Genomic DNA, 20,927 nt, shown 5'->3' with positions numbered 1-20,927 from the left:
TAAACCATATCTGGGCAGCAACTAAGAGAAAGGAAGGAAAAGGAAAGAATAGGGAACATGTTGTTCTTTGCTACAATTTGTAGTCAGATTCCCAAAAATCAAGCAGTTTAGACACAGATGAGGTGTTGAAGATGCAGCAGCAAAAGAGAGAATGGCAGCCATTGCAGGAACCAGTTCGGACGGAGATTAGGGGCTGCAGACAACAAAAGAGCAGGGGAGAGGGGCAGCCATCCTTAGGCATTAGCTCTGCTAGAGATGAGGTACTGAAAACAAAAGCCAGTTTGTGTCACATAATCAGTGTGGTAATCACCATTGATTTAACCAATAGGTTTATGATTGTTCTTTTGGAAATGGGAGTCTCAGCAGAGTTTAGGATTATGAAGGAAACAAATACTTCTGGGTTTTCAGTCTTTGAGGGACTAAGTGCTTATCATTAACTTGCCGAAGCACCAGATTGTTCTTTGCAGTATTTTACTATCTTTCTTCTACTTTAATAAATGCACTATATTTGAGTGAGTTTTCACTGTTTTCACAAACATTTCTCATCCAAAAAGAAAATACATCATGAGAAACCAGTGCTTCAGGTTGGAATGCTTTCACACATAACATCAGCAGGGTTTCCTACCACTTCTCAAGGAAAATCCCACTAAGGAACAAACCACCAAAAGAAATTGTCACAGCCCCATCACTTGAAAAATGCAAGAATCATCTTTGGATTATCTCTGTTCATTAACTTTTCATTATTATGGCTACCATATCATTTAGTGACATTCAAAAATGTTGACAGAATACAGATGTTGGTCTGTGATGCCGACACAACCAATGCAGGAGACTTGATGAAGTTCTACTCATCTCCATGACAGGATTTCCATTTGTCTCTTTTAATTTTTCACCTTCTGTTTTCTGTTTCCCTTTTCATGTTTAATTGGGTATCAATTAAATCCACTGTCGCAGCCACATCTCCTTCCTCAGCACCTGTCTCTGACTTCAACTAACACCACTCGGATACCAACTGAAATTCCACAATGTTTCAGATCTATCCATGATGATAGACATCTCCAAGATATTCAGTATTCTTCAAACCACTGTTGTTTCCTGTCTAAACCATGTGCTGCCACATGCATACTCTTGACTTTCCTTCAGCAACATTGATTCACTCTATCTCAGCGTAATATTGCTCTACTTTTCAGTTTTATCCTTTGGTTTAACAAAAACACTTTTGTTCTTCTGTTCAGGTGTCAAAATCAAAAGCTTCAACAGCCTCATGTCAATGCTTCTCTGTATACTTTCTCTCTTTCACTTTCCTCAGATCCCATCTTTCCTTCCAATCTCATTGCCATGTTTTCATTATCTTGCCTGACCTTCCCGTCTCTGAATCCATACTATTAGTCTTTGCTTCTCCAGAAGCAACTCTACAAATGCAGACAAATATAAATATAACAAAACTTACTCCAACTTATAAATCAAAGTAAGGGTTCAATAAGGAAATTTCATTATTCCAAATTTCAGGCCTTGGCCTGGGCCATTCCAAGCTTCCCCACAATTCCCAACAGATTCTTATTTCTAGTGAGTCAGCTAATCATCACTTCATTCTGTAATTGGTTCCATGGTTTACTGGGTCAGCTGACCCTTACAGCTTGTTACCATTGGTCACATTACATCCGATGCAAAGTTGTCACCGGTTACATTCAAACAGCCTTCACCTTTTTGATTTGATTTGATTTATTATTGTTACATGTATTAACATACAGTGAAAAGTATTGTTTCTTGTGTACTATACAGACAAAGCATATCAGTCATAGAGAAGGAAATGAGAGAGTGCAGAATGTAATGTTACCATCATAGTGAGGGTGTAGAAAAAGGATCAACTTAATGCAAGGTAAGTCCATTCAGAAGTCTGACAGCAGCAGGGAAGAAGCTGTTCTAGAGTCAGTTGGTATGTGACCTCAGATTTTTGTATCTTTTTCTTGAAGGAAGAAGATGGAAGAGAGGATGTCTGGGTGTGGGGGGTCCTTAATTATGCTGGTTGCTTTGCCAAGGCAGCACGAAGTGTAGACAGAGTCGATGGATGGGAGGCTGGTTTGCATGATGGATTGGGCTATCTTCATGACGTTTTGTAGTTCCTTGCAGTCTTGAGCAGAGCAGGAGCCATACCAAGCTGTGATACAACCAGAAAGAATGCTTTCTATGGTGCATCTGTAAAAGCTGGTGAGAGTCGTAGCTGACGTGCTAAATTTCCTTAGTCTTTTGAGAAAGTAGCAGCATTGAGGGGCTTTCTTAACTATAGTGCCAGCATAGGAGGGACCAGGATAGGTTGTTGGTGATCTGGACACCTAAAAACTTGAAATTCTTGACTCTTTCTACTTCGCCCCATAGATGTAGACAGGGGCACGTTTTCCTTTATGCTTCCTGAAGTCATTGACAATCTCCTTTATTTCTCTCCCTACTTCCACCTCAATGAATTTCAAACTCAACATGGCACAGAGTCACTTTTCTGTCATTTTGAATTACACGCCCACATTTTTGGCCAGGAATCTAGTGCTTTTTCTAACTTTAAGAATTCCAGTTGAACTTTTCCTTCTAGCTAGTTACTTTTTATAGATATTTTCATTGGGAACTGCTAGTGTGACATTGGCCCTCTCAGGATTTCTATCCTGCTCATTCACTTAAACCTACCCCCATTTAAACCTGCAGCATTCTATTCTCTCAGATCCAATCCTAACATTGTCAGTAAACTTGCTGGCAAAGGTGATGTGTTGTTTTTGTTTACCAAACCAACATCAAGCTTGCAGAGGTTGGAAACAAAGCCTCGACTTCCCCATACCCCTACCATGGCCCCACCACTTGGCATCAAGCTGTCTCTTCCCAGATTGTCACTGATCCCAAATCCTCGAGAGACCTTATCTTCATGGCCTCCATCCTCAAAGAGCCCCAACTTTACAATGCCCATTTCTATCTCTATTCCAAGTTCCACAAACAGGTCCGCCCTTGTTTGCCTATCATTTCAGCCTCTTCTTTCACTACAGAACTTGTTTCTCTCTACCTTGGCGCTACTTATTTTCTCTCCTTGTTCTATTTTTGTTTTGTCCCAATGTACACCTGTGACTGTTTGGACACGGCCTGCCACTTCAACAGTTTCCCACCCATAATCATCTCCTTTTCACCGTAGATATATAATTCCTCTATTTCTCAATTTACCAGGATAATCTCATTCATCACCACCCTCCTCTGCCTGCTGAACTCTTCACATTGAACAACTTCGCCTTTGACTTCACCCGTTTCCTCAAAATAAAATGCGTTGCTATGGCAACCCCTATGTGTATTAAATTTGTCTACCTTTTGTGGAACATTTTTATTCTAGTTCTACTTCCTCCCCAGCTTCCTTGACAGAATTATATTGGAACTATTTTCTGTTCTCCTCCAAAATGTAACATTTCATCTGCTTTACTTCCAATTTCCACCGTATCCTTCACATGATTCATCTCTGACTCTTCCATTCCTTTCTTTGATGTCTCTATCTCCAGTTTTGGGGATAGGCTGTCAATTAATATTCACTAATAATCCACTGGCTCATGTAAGAACAAAGACATTTAGAACACAGCAACAGGCCCTTTGGCCCTCCAAGCCTGCACCAACCATGCTGCCCATCTGAAATAAAAACCCTGCCCTTCTGAGGACCATATCCCTCTCCTGTGTTCCCATCCTATTCATGTATTTGCCCAGGCGCTCTTAGGAGTCACATAATTACCTCACACTCTGCTTCCTGTAAGGATTGTATTTCATTGCCCCAGTTTTTCAATTTCTGTTGCATCTGTTCTAACGATGCCACCATGTGCCAGTCCTGTAAATTGTGTCAGCAAAGCCCACACAGTGTACCTTTCATTGAAGGTCAATAATGTGGGCTGCCATGCATGTGCCAGAAGCATCCTGAAGTGGAGGAATAGCACTCGACCCGTCATATTGGAGGGGTTATTTATACTTCTCACTTGGAACAAATCTCCAGGACCATGTTGGTCTGCTGTGATCACACAACTTGGTCCTCTTGAGAGCACAGGCCTTACCATTAGACCTTCATTGAGCAACTGAGAACGTGCAAGCGCACAAGAAGTGGACGAAAGAGACTTCTGGGATGGCATTGCCGGCGGGCAATTTCTGAGTAGCCAATCAGACTCTGACTCTTTTGAAGATTTTCCGAAATCACTATTGAACCACAATTCCAAACCATTCCATCACTCTGCAGTGGGTGCACACAGCACCATATTGGCCTAATTCTTGAGGTAAGAGGTAAGATTAGTTAAAAACCATTCCATAACAACTTTATTCAACAACACAACCAATAATGCAAGCAAAACTGAACTAGACAACCAGTTGCATTTCCTTAGTCTTCCAGGCACTAAGGGATCAAGGGTTATGGAGAGAAGGCAAAAAAATGGGGATGAGAATCATATCAGCCATGATTGAATGGTGAAGCAAATTCAATGGGCCAAATGGCCTAATTCTACTCCTATATCTTATGGTTTTAAGGTCTACCCTTGCCTGCTCTTGTGCAGTGCTGCCCCAGTGGTCTCAGCATGGCTGCTGGAAGGCTGTTGACTTTCACTGGGAACAATTGCAGATGTTTTAAAAGACACCGTCAAGCAGCTCTGGGCCTTGAAGGCTCAATTTCACACCTTAGCATGTGCAGCAGTCTGGGTTGGCAGGCAGGGCCATTGGTGGAATGACAGTAGTGGGAGCAAGCATGCTGGCATCCTGAGAGAGGACAGCACATTCTACAGTGTCACTGTCACTTTCCTGGGATGGCACTTCAACAATCCCAGTGATCTGTTGCTGGGTAGCACAATGGCACAATGTCTGAAAGCATTAATGCATCTGGGGAGGGCTAGGAAGGGGGAAGGAGATCAAGAGGGGTGTGTTGGGTGAAAATGAAGAAGCCTGTAATCACATTATGTGCACCAGCATCTCATGCTGGATAGCAGGTTGAGATGAACTAGGATGTAAAAAGTTGCATAAGGGAGGAACATACCATCATGTTCTCAGTGCCACCAGTTATCATTGCCTCAGTCACTACCACAACAATCCTGCCCAGCACCATCTCTGACAAGGGGCTCAGGAGATGCAGATATCCCAGTCGTTGGTTACCTGCTGATGATTCCTATTATGTACAATCTTGTCCTACAACAAAAGGGGAAGAATGCAAATGAGTGGATTGTTCCAAGTGGGCGCACAGTAGCCTCACATTTTGATCCCCACGCCCACTTGTGTTCACCAAGTTCAGATAAAAACCTCAGCCCCAGTTTTTCAGACAGCAGCTGTGGGCAAGGATTCTGCTATTGCCATTTACCCCACCACAGATATATCTTTTAGTCCTTCACTTGTCCCATTAACATCAGTTGTTGCCTTGTGCCATCAACCCTTTTATTTATATCCCATTCCCTGGATCACAGACTTTTCTTTTTTTCTTTTCTCCCTTCCCCTTGCACATTTATCCTTGCACATTTCTTAGTTCTGATGAAAGGTAATCGACCAGAAAGATGAACTTTGACTTTTTCGCCTCAAATGCTGCCCAAAGAATTGCAAACATTTGTTGCCGCTTTTTTTTTCTTTGGCGACCGCAATAGTTTTCTTTCATACAAGAAGCGGAAATTGCATTCTATGGAAACTGACATTTTTCACTGCGTTGAATGCTCTATTGGTTTTGGGAGTTTGGAAAGTATGTGAGTGCAGGAGTATTACAGTGCCTGGTGCTGCAGATCTGATTTGGAAAAAAGCAAAATATCCTCCCCCACCACCTCCCTAGGCATACCTGCTGCTGTCCTGTGACCTGTGTAGTGGCAGGGAGTGGCCTTCCTAAGAAGTGTCCTATTTGAGGTAGGCAGGGGATCGCTGCATTATGGAAAGCGAGAGCAGTTGTCACATTTTATGTCATCAGAAAGACTCTATTGTTGCTCAGAAAAATAGCAGAGCCAATATACTTGCATTCGTCTCAGCTCTCAAATGTGTACATCCGCTTGGAAAAAAATAAACGGAACTTAAAAGATATATTCTCAGTTCTGTATTGCTGAATGCAAGTTGAAATCTGTTTGACAAGTATTGTTAACATGTGCGATTTTCTAAATCAATTAGATTGTGGGAACAAAATGTAGAAAGTTTGGAGAATTAAGTTAACTATAACATTGGTCGGAATGGCACATTGGCTGCCGAAATGAAAACTGTAAGGATCCAGTAAACAAAATTCCACGTCCAAGACCTCCACGGTCATTCCTACTCCAGCCTCAATCACCGTGGGGGGTGGGTGTGCAAGAAAAGGATCTTTGAGAGGAAGAGAAATTCTCAAAACGGGACTAAACAGTTTCAGACTTGTAGAACATAGAACAGAAGTAATCATTATTTCTGATCCTGGATGTCTGGTTACTGCAATAGCAGCAAATTGTTAATTGAGGTTTTTATATGTTATATTAGTCAATATACTTGCATTCTGTAAGTCTGCATGGGTCTATCTATAAAGTGAGGGGGGCGGGGAGTATGGTGATTGCAGTACATGTGGAAAATGCCGCTAAATGTGTTTGACCTGTAACAGAGCTTGTTCCAGGGCAGAAACATTCAGAGGGATTGCAACAAAAAAAGGATACGCCCTAAAGTGCAAACTGACTTCAACAAGTTTGGTCGGAAAAGCGCCAGCGCTTTCGGGCTGACAGGAGTTAGTGTGGCTTCACTGATTTGCGAGATCAGCCGTAAAGTTTGGAGAGAGCCCCCGTCCCCCGAGTCCACAGCCTGAGACATGTCGCAGCCGAACAAGAGGAAAGGCAAAGAGCCGCGGAAGGTAAATGTGCCGGGAGTGAAAGCGGCTGCAGCTTGTCTAGAATAGCAGCTCAGAGCCTTGTCAAAGGCCGAGAGCTGGATTAGATTCCCCCCAGCCCGCATTCTTCCCCCTCCTGTATCGCTATTGACAACTGCGATTTCGCCTGAATTGAACTTTTGTTACAGAAATCGCACGTTGTGTGTCCTGTAATTAATTTGGGAGGAAATCCGCCCTGGGGCTCTGACACTTGGTTAAAAACATCGGTATTTCTGGGCGACAGGGAGGGGGATCTCTAATAGTTTACATCATTTATTCCATGAAGTGTCAGAGAGGGTGTACTGCCCCTGCCCTCTTGGATATTTGAGCTGCGCCCTATCTACACTGGCAGTCTGTGCTATGTGGGCTTCTGTCCTTCCTGACTGTCCACTGCTCTGACTTCTAATCCAGGGGAATTGAAAAACTGCTTCTCTTGTTTCCAGGTAATTCTGCCTGAGAGAGTTAATGTTATTTTGAGGGTGGGGAATGGTTCCCGCAGCCGGGCTGAGACATTGTCGCATTACTTTTTCTATCGGCAGACTGGGGAAGTACAGCCAGGCTCTCTCTCCCTCTCAGCAGTCAGCCAGCCCCTGCTTTGTGTCTTTTAGGGAGAGAAAGCTTCAGATGTCAGTCTGGCCGGGAGGAGATTAGAACAGCCCAGTCTCATTTCTGACCTCGCCGTGTTAACAAATGAATGGTGCTTTTTTTAAAAAAAATCCTGTTCGGCTGCTGATCCTCACAATGTTGTGTCACTTCTGCCGAGTTATGTCACCCCTTTCTCAACACGCTCAGGAAGTGAAATCGACCTTTGCTAAAGTAATTCTTCATTGCTATTCAATGGGCTTGGTTAAGAGGGGAACTTCTCAACCTGTAACCTCACTCTTTTTATTCAAATAAACAGAGACTAACGCTTACTCTTTGATTATCATTTGGCTAGAATGCACTGCACATTTTTTTTGACTTGATTCATTGTCACATGTTTAAAGTTTACTGGTATCTAGTGAAGTCCATATACCAGTAAACTTTAATTTCACAGTAACTTCATTGCAATGTTAATGTAAGCCTTACTTGTGATTAACAAGTAAACTTTATTGTTTCTTGCGTGCTATATAGACAAAGCATCCTGTACGTACAATGCATAAGGGAGAAGGAAAGGAGTGCAGAATGTAGTGTTAATGTCATAGCTCGGGTGTAGAGAAAGGTCAACTTAATATCTGATAGGTGCATTCATAAGTCTGATGACAGTAGGGAAGAAGCTGTTCTTGAGTCTGTTGGTACGTGATCTCAGACTTTGTATCTTTTTCTGATGAAGAAGATGGAAAAGAGTATGTCTGGGGTGCGCGGGGTTGTTAATTATACTTGTTGGTTTTCCGAAGCAGCAGGAAGTGTAGATGGAGTCAATGGCTAGGAGGCTGACTTGCATGATGGACTGGGCTTCATTTACAACCCTTTGTAGTTTCTTGCTGTCTTCGTCAAGGCAAGAGCTATACCAAGCTGTGATATCTGGAGAGGATACTTTCTATGGTGCATCTGTAAAAATTGGTGAAAGTCGTAGTGAACATCCTTAGCCCCCTGAGAAAGTAAAGACATTGGTGGGCCTTCTTAAGTATAGTGTTGGCGTGGAGGGATCAGGAAAGGTTGTTGGTGATCTGGACACATATAGAAACTTGAAATTTTTGACCATTTCCACTTCATCTCTCATTTTAATTTTCAGATATGAGTGTCCCTATGATGAAATTATGAACTTTTTTTAAAAGTAGCTCTTCATTTTCGGGATGTTGGACAATTATTGCCATTTCTTAGTTTCCTTGGGAATACAGTATTGTATCTCCTGTAGTGTTGATGCAAGTGGAGGGGCTGTTATGAATCAGCCCTGTTGGTGTGAGATAGGGACCAGACTAGGAAAAGACTGGATGAGCATAATAGAGGTATTCAAAATCATGAGGGACCTGGCCAGATTAGATAGGGAGAAACTGTTCCCATCAGTGAAAGGATCATGAACAAGAGAGCACAGATTTAGAATAAGGAACAAAATAAGGAATAAGAGTGATGTGATAAAAAAATGCTTCCATATAGTGAGTTGGTAAGGTGTGGAATGCACTGCTTGAGTGTGGTAGAGGTAGGTCCATTTGAGGCATTCTGAGGGAATTAGACTGTTACCTGAAAAGGAAGAATGTGCATGGTTACTGGGAGAAGGTGGGAGAAGGGTATTAAAGAATGGCTCATTTGGAGAGCAGGTGCAGACATGATGGGCTGAATGGCCTCCTTCAGTGCCCTAACAGTTCAGTTGGTCGACAGTGTAATCTTTATGTATGTGTTGAATGAAATATGTGACTAGATTTAATGCAGCCTGTCACAGGAGAAAGTGTGGGGGATGTGTCACTTATTTCTGGGAGAGGCCCTGTGTCAGTCTCCTGGTAATGGGAAAATCTCCCTCGATTAAGTGGGAGGAAGAGGCTGATGTGAGTTTTTTTTTAACTGTCAATAAGATCCCTATCCCTGAGCCCACTGCCATTCAATGGTAGCTCAGAGATTAAACAGAGGTCACGTGGGTATGCTGCACTCTCAAAAGGCTGCCATGCAAACCCTTTTGAGTTAGCCAGCAATGTCTGAGGAGGAATCCCCCAGGGTCAGGCACTGTGAGCCCGGTGGAGGGGCAAAGCACAGTAGGACAGTGGTTAGCACTGCTGCTTCACAGCACTGGGGACTTGGGTTTGAATCCTGGCTTGGATCACTGCCTGTGTGCAGTTTGCACATTCTCCCTGTATCTGCGTGGGTTTCCTCCGGGTGCTCTGGTTTCCTCCTACATTCTGAAAGATGTGCTGGTTAGGTGCATTGACCCGAACAGGCACTGGAGTGTGGCGACAAGGGGAATTTCACAGCAACTTCATTGCAGTGTTGATATAAGCCTTACTTGTGACTAATAAATAAACTTTAAATAAACTTTAAGCATCAGACAAGGAGTGGCCAGTGAACGCCATTCTCTAGCCTTGCCCTTGACTCCCCTTTCCCACGACACCAGGGATCTGAATTGTGGGGCAGGCTGGATGGTGGAGGATTAGGTGCCTGAAGAGCACCAGGATCCATTGAGCCTCCTCCAGGGAACTAGTGGGTGTTCTCAACATTTCTTTGACCAGTGGGTGAGATCATCATCAGCCCAACAAAATCCTGGTGAAAGCATCTTGGAATGAAAGGAGGGACAAAGGAAGAAATATCTCACTTTTAAAGAAGAAGATAATCTTGCATTTGTGGCGTGAACAGCATCTGCCACTGAAGGCAGCAGCTAGGCTCTATCTAATTAGTGGACATGTAGGCTGTGGGAGATATAGATGTTAAAAAGAGTTAGTGTAGTATCAGCCTGTAAAAGCTTTATAAGGTATAAGACAATGCAATCAAAGTTGTCCCAGGTTGCAGGTTATACAGAAGGTGCTGGAGCAGCAGCGAATCAATGGTAAAATCCTCTCTTATCATGTGAGTGAACTGAGTTGGATTTCAGTCAGATGTAGGGTACAGATGGCATTTACTTCTACTTCCAGGCCACATAGACTGTCATTCCATTATTTGTTTAATCATCAAGTGCGGGAGGGATTCACATAAATGATGCCATATTGGTTGGACATAATTTAAGGGAGTGCAGATATTTTTTCGTTTTTATTTATATAGAAACCATATTGAATTAATGGGGCTTACAGCACTTGCTTGAGTACGTCTGAAGTCAGATCATTTTCAGTTTTAGTTTATGGGCATGATGTAAGTTGTAACACAATGTCTATAAACATCTGTAGGTGTGCATTACTGTGTCTCACTCTGGCTCAATAGCGGAATCCTTCCTTTTGAGTCAGGAGTTTGTGATGCCAGTTGGGAATTGAGCTAACATAGCTGCGTGATTTTGAGGGTGTGCTGTCTTGGCAGAGGTATGTTAGCTTTCAAATGTGATGTCAAGCCAACATTGTTGTTTTGCCCAGGTCAGTTATTCAGTGAAGGATTAGGGAATTGTTCTTGCTGACATTTATTCCTCAGCCAACACTGATTAAAAGATTACATATTGCCAATTGATCAACAAAGCTATAGAAAGCTAAATATAATATTCAAATATTATGCTTTGTAAAATGACTCCTGTCATTTTATGGCCTATGAATGTCTCCTCTGCTTGGCCTTCAGTTCTGGACTTTACAGTTCCAAGTTGTCAGATAATGGAAGACTTCCCTTGGAGCATTTTTGCTCAGTTTGATGTGTGTTTCAGTTCCAGTTCAGAGTGTTTATTCTAGGTCCCTGACTCTGCTCTCCATTTATTGCGTGGAATTTTTCTCCCTCTCTGCAGCATGTTTTGCGGTGGTGGGAACGGCGTGCTGCTCACTGACGGTGGGATCTTGTTGTCTCGCCGTTGTCAACGGGGTTTCCTGTTGAACACTCCCCTTGCCAACGGGAAACCTGCTGCGGGGATGCGCCATCGACAGACCATAAGATCCTGCTGGCGTTAAAACTTTGGCAATTCTCTGTGTTTCATTCCTCATTCAAAAAGATTTGTGTTACTGCTTATCCAATGAGGGATCTAATGGTAAATTGAAATAATTCCAACAGTAAATTCCTTCTTAATAAAGAGAACTCTTATTTTTATTTGACATCTATCTGAGATGGCAGTTCATTAGAAACAAGTTTGTGTTTTGCAGTTGGCAATAATGGAAATTTTGGCTTTCCCTTCCCTTGCATCATTTGCAGTCCCATGACTTTCTAAAAATGAGGTTGGATAGGCTTGCATTATTTTCTCTGGAACTGACAAGACTGAGGGGTGACCTGGTTGAGGTGTACAAGATTTTGAGAGGCATGGACAGGATGGATAAGGAGCAGCTGTTCTCCTTAGCTGAAGGGCCAGTTATGAAGGGACACAAGTTAAAAGTGAGGTGTGGGAGGTTTAGGGGAGATTTGAAGAAAATCTTTTTTACCCAGACGGTGGTGATGGCCTAGGTTGCACTGCCTGGAAGGGTGGTGGAGGCTGGTTGCCTCACATCCTTTAAAAAGTACCTGGATGAGTACTTGGCACGCCATAACATTGAAGGCTATGGGCCAAGTGCTGGCAAGTGGGATTAGGTGGGCAAGTCAGGGCCTTTCATGCATCGATGGGCCAAAGGCCTCTTCTGCACAGTAGTATTCTGTGACTGTGATCCTGAGCACTGAAACCCTTCAATGGCTGCACAATGATTAAAGATTAAGTACAACAAATGGAGCAAAATTTTAATATTAGCCTTTTCCTAAGTTTCTCAAATGCAGCTAGCCACTCCCAAGGAATATTCCTTTATAAGATAAGGATAGCTTAACACTAGATAGTTTGCTTTGGCAAGATATAGGGACATATGAGCATAATTCTTGTTATGACTGGTGAGGACATCTTGTCGGGACTTGATCTTTGTTTCCCATTCCTTGACTGCTTGTAACAGGGTTTTAGTATCTGTAAGTTGTAGCTATCAATTCAGTGTCTGTGCTTAACCATTTACATATTGATTGCAAAAAATTCAGTCCATCAGCCTTTCTTAATTTAAACACAAACGTTTTTCTAAAAATTCACCTACACAAAAGATATTTCAAAAGGTAAACATGTGCCCTGACCTTCTCAACACATAGTAGAGAAGGATAACTCTTTGGCGATCCACAGGGAACAATTCTGGGACCTTTGTTGTTCTTAGCATATATAAATGATTTGGAGGAAAATGTGTAGCTGGTCTGATTAATAAGTTTGCAGATGACACAAAAATTGATGGAGTTGTGGATAGTGAAGAGGATTGTCAGAGGATACAGCAAGATATAGGCCTGTTGAAGACTTGGGCAGCGAAATGGCAAGTGGAATTTAATCCAGACAAGTGTGAGATAATGCATTTTGGAAGGTCCAATGTATGTAGGAATTATACAGTAAATGGTAGAACCCTTAGGAGTATTGACAGGTAGAGAGATCTGGGCACATGTGTCCACTGATCACTGAAAAAGATAGTCAGGGTAGGTAAGAAGACATATGACATGCTCGCCTTCATTGGTCGGGGCATTGAGCGTAAAAATTAGTGGGTCATGCTGCAGCTGTACAGAACCTTAATTAGGCCTCATTTAGAATATTGTGTACAATTCTGGTTGCTACACTACCGGAAGGATGTGGATGGTTAGAGAGGGTACCGAAGAGGTTTACCAGGATGTTACATGGCCTGGAGGGTATTAGCTATGAGGAGAGGTTGGATAAACTTGGTTTGTTCTCACTGGAATGACAGAGGATAACTTGATAAAGGTCTACAAGATTATGACTAGCATGGACAGAGTGCATAATCAGATGCTCTTTCCTAGGGTAAAAACGCCAAGTACTAGGGGACATAGGTTTAAGACGCATGGGGAAAAGTTTAGTGGAGATGTGCGAGGCAAATCTTTTATACAGAGGGTGTGAATGTCTGGAACGTGCTGCCTCGGAGCTGGTGAGAGCAGGTACAGTAGTGGCATTTAAGGGGCAACTAGACAAATCCATGAAAAGGATAGGAATAGAAGGATACAGACTCCGTAATTACATGCGGTATTAGTTTAGGCAGGCATCAAGATCGGCACAAACTTGCAGGGCCGATGGGCCTGTTCCTGTGCTGTACTTTTCTTTGTTCTTTGAAGTTAAAGTTCAATGGTAAAAGATGGGAAAAAAAATGAGAGTTTATTGTTTTAGCAGTCCTTCACTTTTGTCCTTGACTGAGGCAGATTTTTTTTCACAATGATCCTGAAATTCTCATGGGATTGAGGTCATTGCAGTTTCCGGAGAGAGTTTTTAAAAACTGTAATCCGTATTTTCCAGAAGTTGATGTTATTTTACCTGAGGTTCCTTTTGATTTAAATTCACTATCCCCTATGATGGATTCCACAATGCAACAGAAATGGGTCTCAACTTGAGAACATCAGGGAGAGAGATGTCGATACAGTTCCATTGTGGACTTCTATAAGCAACCAGGATGTTATAATAAACAACATTTCAAAATGGTTAATTTGGTCACATTAATTCTCTCCCTATAATGAGTTGAGTATTCCACAGAAGGTAATTGATTAGTTCAATCTGGTCAGACCTTGGTTTTTCGTATTATGGCTGTTATGGGCAGGGGAGAGAAGCAAATGGAACTCCTTTATTTTTCTTGCCATATCTCTGTAAATTATAATTTTTGAAGCAGTCAGTGGAGTGTTTCCCCAATTCTTTGGGTGGAATTTTACCGGCACGTCTGCCAAGTTTTGCACACTCCTGCCTGCGGCCAATGGAGAATGCCGTTCTCCGAGCTGAGCCTGCCCCCCAGAATCGGGGATGGCATGCCGGTAAAATTCCGGCCTTCGTGGAATCAACTTCAATGTGACTCACAGCAGACACTCTTTTGGGTTAAATCCAAAGTAATGTTTATTCAAACATTTAAATCTAGGGGATGGTTACAAAACATACACACACATAAGAATGAGATAGGTGGCGTTTTAGTGCAAAAAAACTTAAAAGAAAAATAATCAGAAATATGGATATTGATTCATATGAATGTCGGAGCCCAGTGAGGGTTCATTCATGTAGCAGCTGACATTCAAGTGAGTTTAGCTAGCTGAAAGGAGGAGTTGCAGGATTCCTTTAAAGTTGACAGTGATACAGCATGATGAGGTTGGTAAAGCGAAACTTGGTCTGCTCTGCATGCAATGGCAGGAATCGTCCATGGGTTGACCCACAATGCCATTAGGGAGGGAATTCCAGGATTTTGAGCCAGCGATTGCAAAGGAATGGTGATATATTTCCAAGTCAGGATGGTGAGTGGATTGGAGAGGAACTTTCAGGTGGTGGTGTTCCCATTTATCTGCTGCCCTGGTTCTTCTAAATGGAAGTGGTCATGGGTTTGGAAGATGCTGTCTAAGGATCTTTGGTGAATTGCTGCAGTGCATTTTGTAGGTAGTACATACTGTTGCTACTGAGTGTCGATGGTAAAGAGATTGGATGTATGTAGATGTGATGCCAATCAAGTGGGCTGCTTTGCCCTGGATGGTGTCAAGCTTCTTGAATGTTCTTGGAGCTGCACCCATCCAGGTAAATGGGGAGTATTCCACCACACTACTGACTTGTGCCTTTAGATGGTGGATAGGTTTTTGGGGAGTCAGAAGGTGAGTTACTTGCCACAGTATTCTTCATCTCTGTCCTATTCTTGTAGCCACTGTGTTTATGTAGTGAGTCCAGTTTAGCTTCTGCACAATGGTAATCCCAAGGATGTTGACAGTGGGGGATTCAGTGATGGTTACACCATTGAATATCAAGTGACCCTGTTTAAAGAGTCTCTTATTGGTGTTGGTCATTACTTGGCATTTGTGTGGCACGAATGTTATTTTCCACTTGTCAGCCCAAGCCTGGATATTGTCACATTTGAACATGAACTGCTTCAGTATTTGAGGGATTGCGAATGGTGCTGAACATTGTGCAATCATCAGAGAACATTCCCACTTCTGACCTTATGATTTTGGGGAAGTCACTGATGAAGCAGCTGAAGATTATTGGGCCTAGGACACTACTCTGAGGGCCTCCTGCAGAGATGTCATAGAGCTGAGATGACTGATGTTCCACAACCACACCCATCCTCCTATGTACCGGGTGTGACTCCAACTAGTGAAGAGTTTGCCCCCAATACCCATTGATTCCAATGTTGCTAGGGCTCCTTGATACCACACTTGGTCAAATGGGGCCTTGATGTTGAGGGCTGTCACCCTAATCTCACCTCTGGAATTCAGCTGTTTTGTCCATGTTTGAACCAAGGCTGTAATGAGTGACCCTGGTGAAACCCAAAATGGGTATCACTGAACAGGTTATTGCTGAGCAGGTGGTACTTGATAGCACTGTTGATGACCCCTTCCACCACTTTACTGATGATTGAGTAGACTGATTGGGTGGTAATTGGCAGGGTTGGATTTGTCCTGCTTTTTGTATACAGGACATATCTGGACAATTTTCCACATCGTGGGGTAGATGCCAGTGTTGTAACTGTACTGGAAGAACTTGGCTAAAGGAGCGGCAAGTTCTGGTTCACAAGTCTTCCATACTGTTGCTGGAATGTTATCAGGACCCATTGCCTTTGCAGTATCCAGTACCTCCACTGGAAAGTGATATGTTGGGCTTCGTTGCAAGAGAATTTTGAGTATAGGAGCAAAGGGTGTCTTACTGTAGCTGTACAGGCCCTTGGGAAAATTCTGTGCAGTTCTGGTCTGTTTACCTCAGAAAGGATTTAATTGCCATAGTGGAAGTGCAGCGAAGATTCACTAGATTGGTTCCTGGAATGGCAGGAGAGATTTGGTCAACTAGGCATCTAATCATTGAGTTTAGAAGAATGAGAGGGGATCTCATTGAAACATATAATATTCTGACAGGGCTGGACAGACTGGATGCAGAGAAGATGTTTGCCCTGGATCAGGTGGGGGATCTAGAACAAGGGGTCATATTATCATGATACAAAGTAGGCTGTTTAAGACTAAGATGAGGAGAAATCTCTTCACTCATGGTGGTGAAACTGCAGAATGTTCTATCACATAAGACTGTGGAGGTCAAGTCACTGAATATGTTTAAGAATGAAATAGTTAGACTTCTGGACACTGAAGTCATCAAGAGGTAGGGGAGAGACTGGACCTATAGTGTTGAGATAGAACATAGAACATTACAGCGCAGAACAGGCCCTTCGGCCCACGATGTTGCGCCGACCAGTTACAAACCAATGACCCACTAACCTAAACCAATCCCTTTTCGTCCATAAACCTATCCACGGATCTCTTAAACGCCCCCAAACTAGGCGCATTTACAACTGCAGCAGGCAGGGCATTCCAATCCCTCACCACCCTCTGGGTAAAGAACCTACCCCTGACATCCGTCCTATAACTACCCCCCCTTAATTTAGTAGAGGATTTAATAGAGGTCCTTAATAGAGGATTAGTCACAATTGTATTGAATGGTGGAGCAGGCTCAAGGGGCTGAATGGCCTATTCCTCGTATTTTCTCTCCTGCTATAAGTCCAGGCTGGGGAAACAGTTCATCTGACGGTCCCTGGTTCTGAATTGTAATGGGTCTTCACAATGGTAGGTGTGAGATTTCACAAGGATGAGGGTTGAGTTTTTGTCCTGCAACTGCTATTGGAAGTTTCTAGAACTGTAGCCAACTTGCAAACCATGTGACCTTTAGTAGCCATGTTTTGGTCCAGGAAAGTGCATTTTCTAAATATGCAGAAAGTAAGATTTGATTTAGACAATGTACGATCTCCTTCATGTATTAAGAACATGGCACGTCCTTGGGGATTAGTTTCTTTAATATACCAGCCATCACTTATGAATGGGTCCTTCTTCACTGTGATGAGCTAGAAAGAACATGTCAACATCTTCTATACAAGCATTGTCCTGGTAAACTTTCTGGGGGAATTTTCCCATTCCCACCCACAGAAATAGCAGTGTGTGTGTGTGTGTGTCGGGGGGGGGGTGGTGGTGGTCGTGTGTAGGCGGGCGGGGGGGGGGTGGAACCATGCCAAGGTCCACTGACCTCAGGCGGGTTTTCCAGTTTTGGGGCAAGTACGGCTGGAAAATCCCATCCACTGTCTCTGCCTGAAAGGTGGCTTTCTAGAAATGCATATGGTGAGAGCCTGTTACCAATTTCAATCCACTTTTGAAGTAATTCTTGAATTCAATAGATATGAAACAACACTAAGTGCTACAAAACTAAACTCAAGTAAGACATTTAAAAACAGAGTGCCATTTGTCAGATGAGTTGATCTTTTGGAGATGTTATTAATAGAAACTCCCTCTATCCTGACAAGTGCTGCTAAAGGTTCCATGGTATAATTTGAAGAGTGCAAGTTCTGGTGAATCCTGGTGAATATTTATCCCTCGACCAGCCATGTCAAATCTATCACCTTGCTTGCTCCAAAAACCAATTCATATTGAACCAATTCATGGTCCCCACAAGACAGACATACATGATCCATGCTGACAAGGAAAGACATTACACCTGATCTTGAGCTTGACCAGACACATGATCCTAGCCAGTGAGGTATAGATGCTACCAGTCATGAACCAAAAAAGCCATAACTTTCTACCATTCATAAATATTAATTTAGTCAATCAGAGTGTCTTGGGACTAATAGTGTTAGCCTTGGAGCAGTGGTTGCGCTCTCACTTCTTAACCAGAGGTTGTAGATTTAAGTCTCTTCTCTCAACTTGAGCAGGTAATTTAAGTTGAAATTACAGCAAGTACTGAAAGAGTACAGCATTGTCAGAGGCACCACCTCTTGGATGATATAAAGTTATCTAAGTGAGCAGACTGTTTGTTTTTTGAGTGTTGGAGTTGCGCCCATCCAGCTAAGGGGAAAATATTCCATCACACTCCTGTCTGGTGCCTTACAGATGGTGGACAGGCTTTGGGGAGTGAGGAGGTGAGTTGCTGGCTGCATAATTCCCAGCCTCTGTTGTATTTACGTGGCTGGTCCAGGTCAGTTTCAGGTCCAGGTAACCGTTAGGATATTGATGGGGGTTTCAGTGATTGTGATGTTATTGAATGTCAAGGGGTGATTGTTAGAATTTCCCATGTTGGAGATGGTCATTGCCTGGTACTTTTGTGGCATGAATGTTATTTGCCACTTACGAGCCCAAGTCTGCATGCTGCCCAGATCTTGCTGGACGTGTGCACCAACATCTTTAGTGTCTGAGGAGTCCTGATTGGTGCTGCACATTGTGCAATCATCAGGAAAGATCCCCACTTCTAGTTGTATGATGGACGGAAGGTCATTGTTGAAGCGTCTGAAGATGGTTGGACGGAAAACACCACCTTGAAGAACTCTTGCAGTGATATCGTGGGACTGAGATGATTGGCCTCCCACAACTGTCTTCCTTTGTGTGAAGTATGACTCCAACCAGCGGAGTGATCCCCAAATGCTCATTGACTCTACTCTTGCTTGGGCTCCTTGATGCCACACTCAGTCAAATGCTGTCTTGACGTCAAAGGCAGTCATTCTCACTTCACCTCTGGAATTCAGCTCTTTGTCCATGTTTTAACCAAGGCTGTAATGATATTAGGAGCTAAGTGGCTTTGGCTGAACCCAAACTGAGCTTCAAGCTATTGCTGAGTGCCTCTTGATGGTACTTTCCTTCCCTTTGCCAGTGATGGACAGTAGACTGATGGGGCAGTAATTGGCTGGGCTGGATCTGTCCTGCTTTTTGTGGACAGGACATGTCTGGGCAGTTTTGCACATTTCCAGGGAGATGCCAGTGTTGTAGCTGTACTGGAACAGCTTGGCTAGAGGAATACCAGAGTACCAGTCTGCAGCTGGAATATTGTCAGGAATCATAGCCTTTGCAGTATCCAATGTCTTCAGCGGATTCTTGACATCACATGGAGTGAGTTGAATTGCCTGAAGACTGACTTTTATGATGCTGGAGATCTCAGGAGGAGGTTGAGGAATGAGCAGTGGTCTGTTAGCTGTATTAGAATATAACAGTAGTCATCCAATAATGAGGTTTTAGTATGTAGTCAAATGCAAAAGCTACTGTGTAAAGTTTTCCAAAAATAACTTATCTTGCATTAGCTACTCCTTGGGCAGCTGACTATTGGATATGTTTTGCTGATTTATAGCGTATGTTACACTCTTCCAGATTTTTTGAATAATTACAACTTATTCACTTCTTTACCCATCAGTTTTCATAGTGATTATAGTTAGGGGCATTTGTAAAATAACAATGATTCTCATTACCAAGACAGAGGGTGCTAGAGAGAAATGTTTTTATTTGTACTTGTTGACTCCATGGCAACATATTAAAAATCTGTAAAACGTGTTTCAGCAAAAATGCCCAGATTACCAGACTGAATCATCGCTTTTAGCTCAAAATTATACTTTCTGAAGTATGGTCATTTTTGCTGAAAATGAAAGTCATCTGTTCCAGACCCTCTGCTTTCTAGCTAAAGAAATGTTATATTTGAAAAGAGAAAAAATAACATTAAGTTAAATGTGAAAATGTTTTTCTGTGGCCTTCAAAAGACTTGTTTAGGGTAACACAAACATGTCAAAAATGACTACTTACTTATTTGTCTGTCTACTAGTCACCAACATTACTACAGAATTGAATAGAAGAATCATTCTGACTGCATTTGTCACACTAACCTGACTCACCTGATGAAGAGGCAGCACTCCAAAATAAACCTGTTTAACCTGGTGTTGTGAGACTTCTTACTGTGCCCATCCCAGTCCAACGCTGGCATCTCCACACCACACTAACCTTTAACGGTGAAAGGGAACAACTGACCTGCAGGTGAACCTTAATGTTTTATACTCATGATCAGTGTCTTCTGTCAGCTGCGCAGCAACCTAAAAATGCCTCCATGTCGGCCCTTTTAAGTTAACTCAATGGCAAGGTGCCACAGAAAAAAATAAAGGGACCATGCATTTAAACAAATTGCCTGAACACTATGAAAAGTTAGAGGGTATGTTTTTGATGAAACTGTTACAGAGTTAGTGCCTACTTTTAGCAACTATCAGTTTGCAATATGACATTGATGATACTGATTCTCATCAGCTGACATCATTAACGTTTACCATCTATTGGGGGTGGGGGGATGGTGGTGGTGGTGGATGGTGGCACAGCTGTAATGTCACGTCACTGGAGTAGTAATCCAGAGGCCCGGGCTGATGCTGTGGATACACGGGTTCGAATCCTACCCTGGCGGCTGGTGGAATTTAACTTCAATTAATAACATCTGGAATTGAAAGCTTATTTCAGTAATGGTAACTATAAGATTATCATTGAATTTCATAAAACCACATCTGGTTTTCCAATGTCCTTTAAATAAGCTGTACTTACCTGGTCACGCCTACACCTAACTTCAGATCCTAACACTGTGGTTGACTCTTAACTGCTGCCTTAAATTACCAAGCTAACCATTCAGTTCAAGGGCAATTAGGGATTGGTTTTGCCAGTGACACTCACATCCCATGTAAAAATATATTTTAAAAAATCCATTAATAAACATAAATTAGTGGCAAAACTGCAGCTATTACCACTTCTTTATTAATTTGGTATACTGTTCCATAAGTCCCAAAGGTGTGAG

The 20,927-nt window shown here is 42.7% G+C and overlaps 1 protein-coding gene across 8 annotated transcripts in view; it reads left to right on the top strand.

The window, feature by feature from the left end:
- Positions 1–6,640: 6,640 nt before the first annotated feature.
- Positions 6,641–20,927, top strand: part of cast (calpastatin) — a 187,096-nt gene continuing 172,809 nt past the window's right edge. For 3 of the 8 annotated variants that reach the window (XM_080189091.1, XM_080189092.1, XM_080189094.1), the window contains exon 1: positions 6,644–6,820. In XM_080189091.1, coding sequence (XP_080045217.1) covers positions 6,779–6,820 — 42 coding nt within the window. In that variant the 5' untranslated portion in view covers positions 6,644–6,778. Of the gene's footprint in view, positions 6,821–20,927 lie in introns of all 8 variants that reach the window. The other 5 variants (XM_080189089.1, XM_080189090.1, XM_080189088.1 and 2 more) reach the window with 3 other exon arrangements.

This window comes from Carcharhinus amblyrhynchos, chromosome 5 (genome assembly GCF_965287045.1).
Source record: "Carcharhinus amblyrhynchos chromosome 5, sCarAmb.v2.hapA, whole genome shotgun sequence".
Lineage (NCBI taxonomy): Eukaryota > Metazoa > Chordata > Chondrichthyes > Carcharhiniformes > Carcharhinidae > Carcharhinus > Carcharhinus amblyrhynchos.
This window is presented reverse-complemented; position numbering and strand designations above follow the sequence as displayed.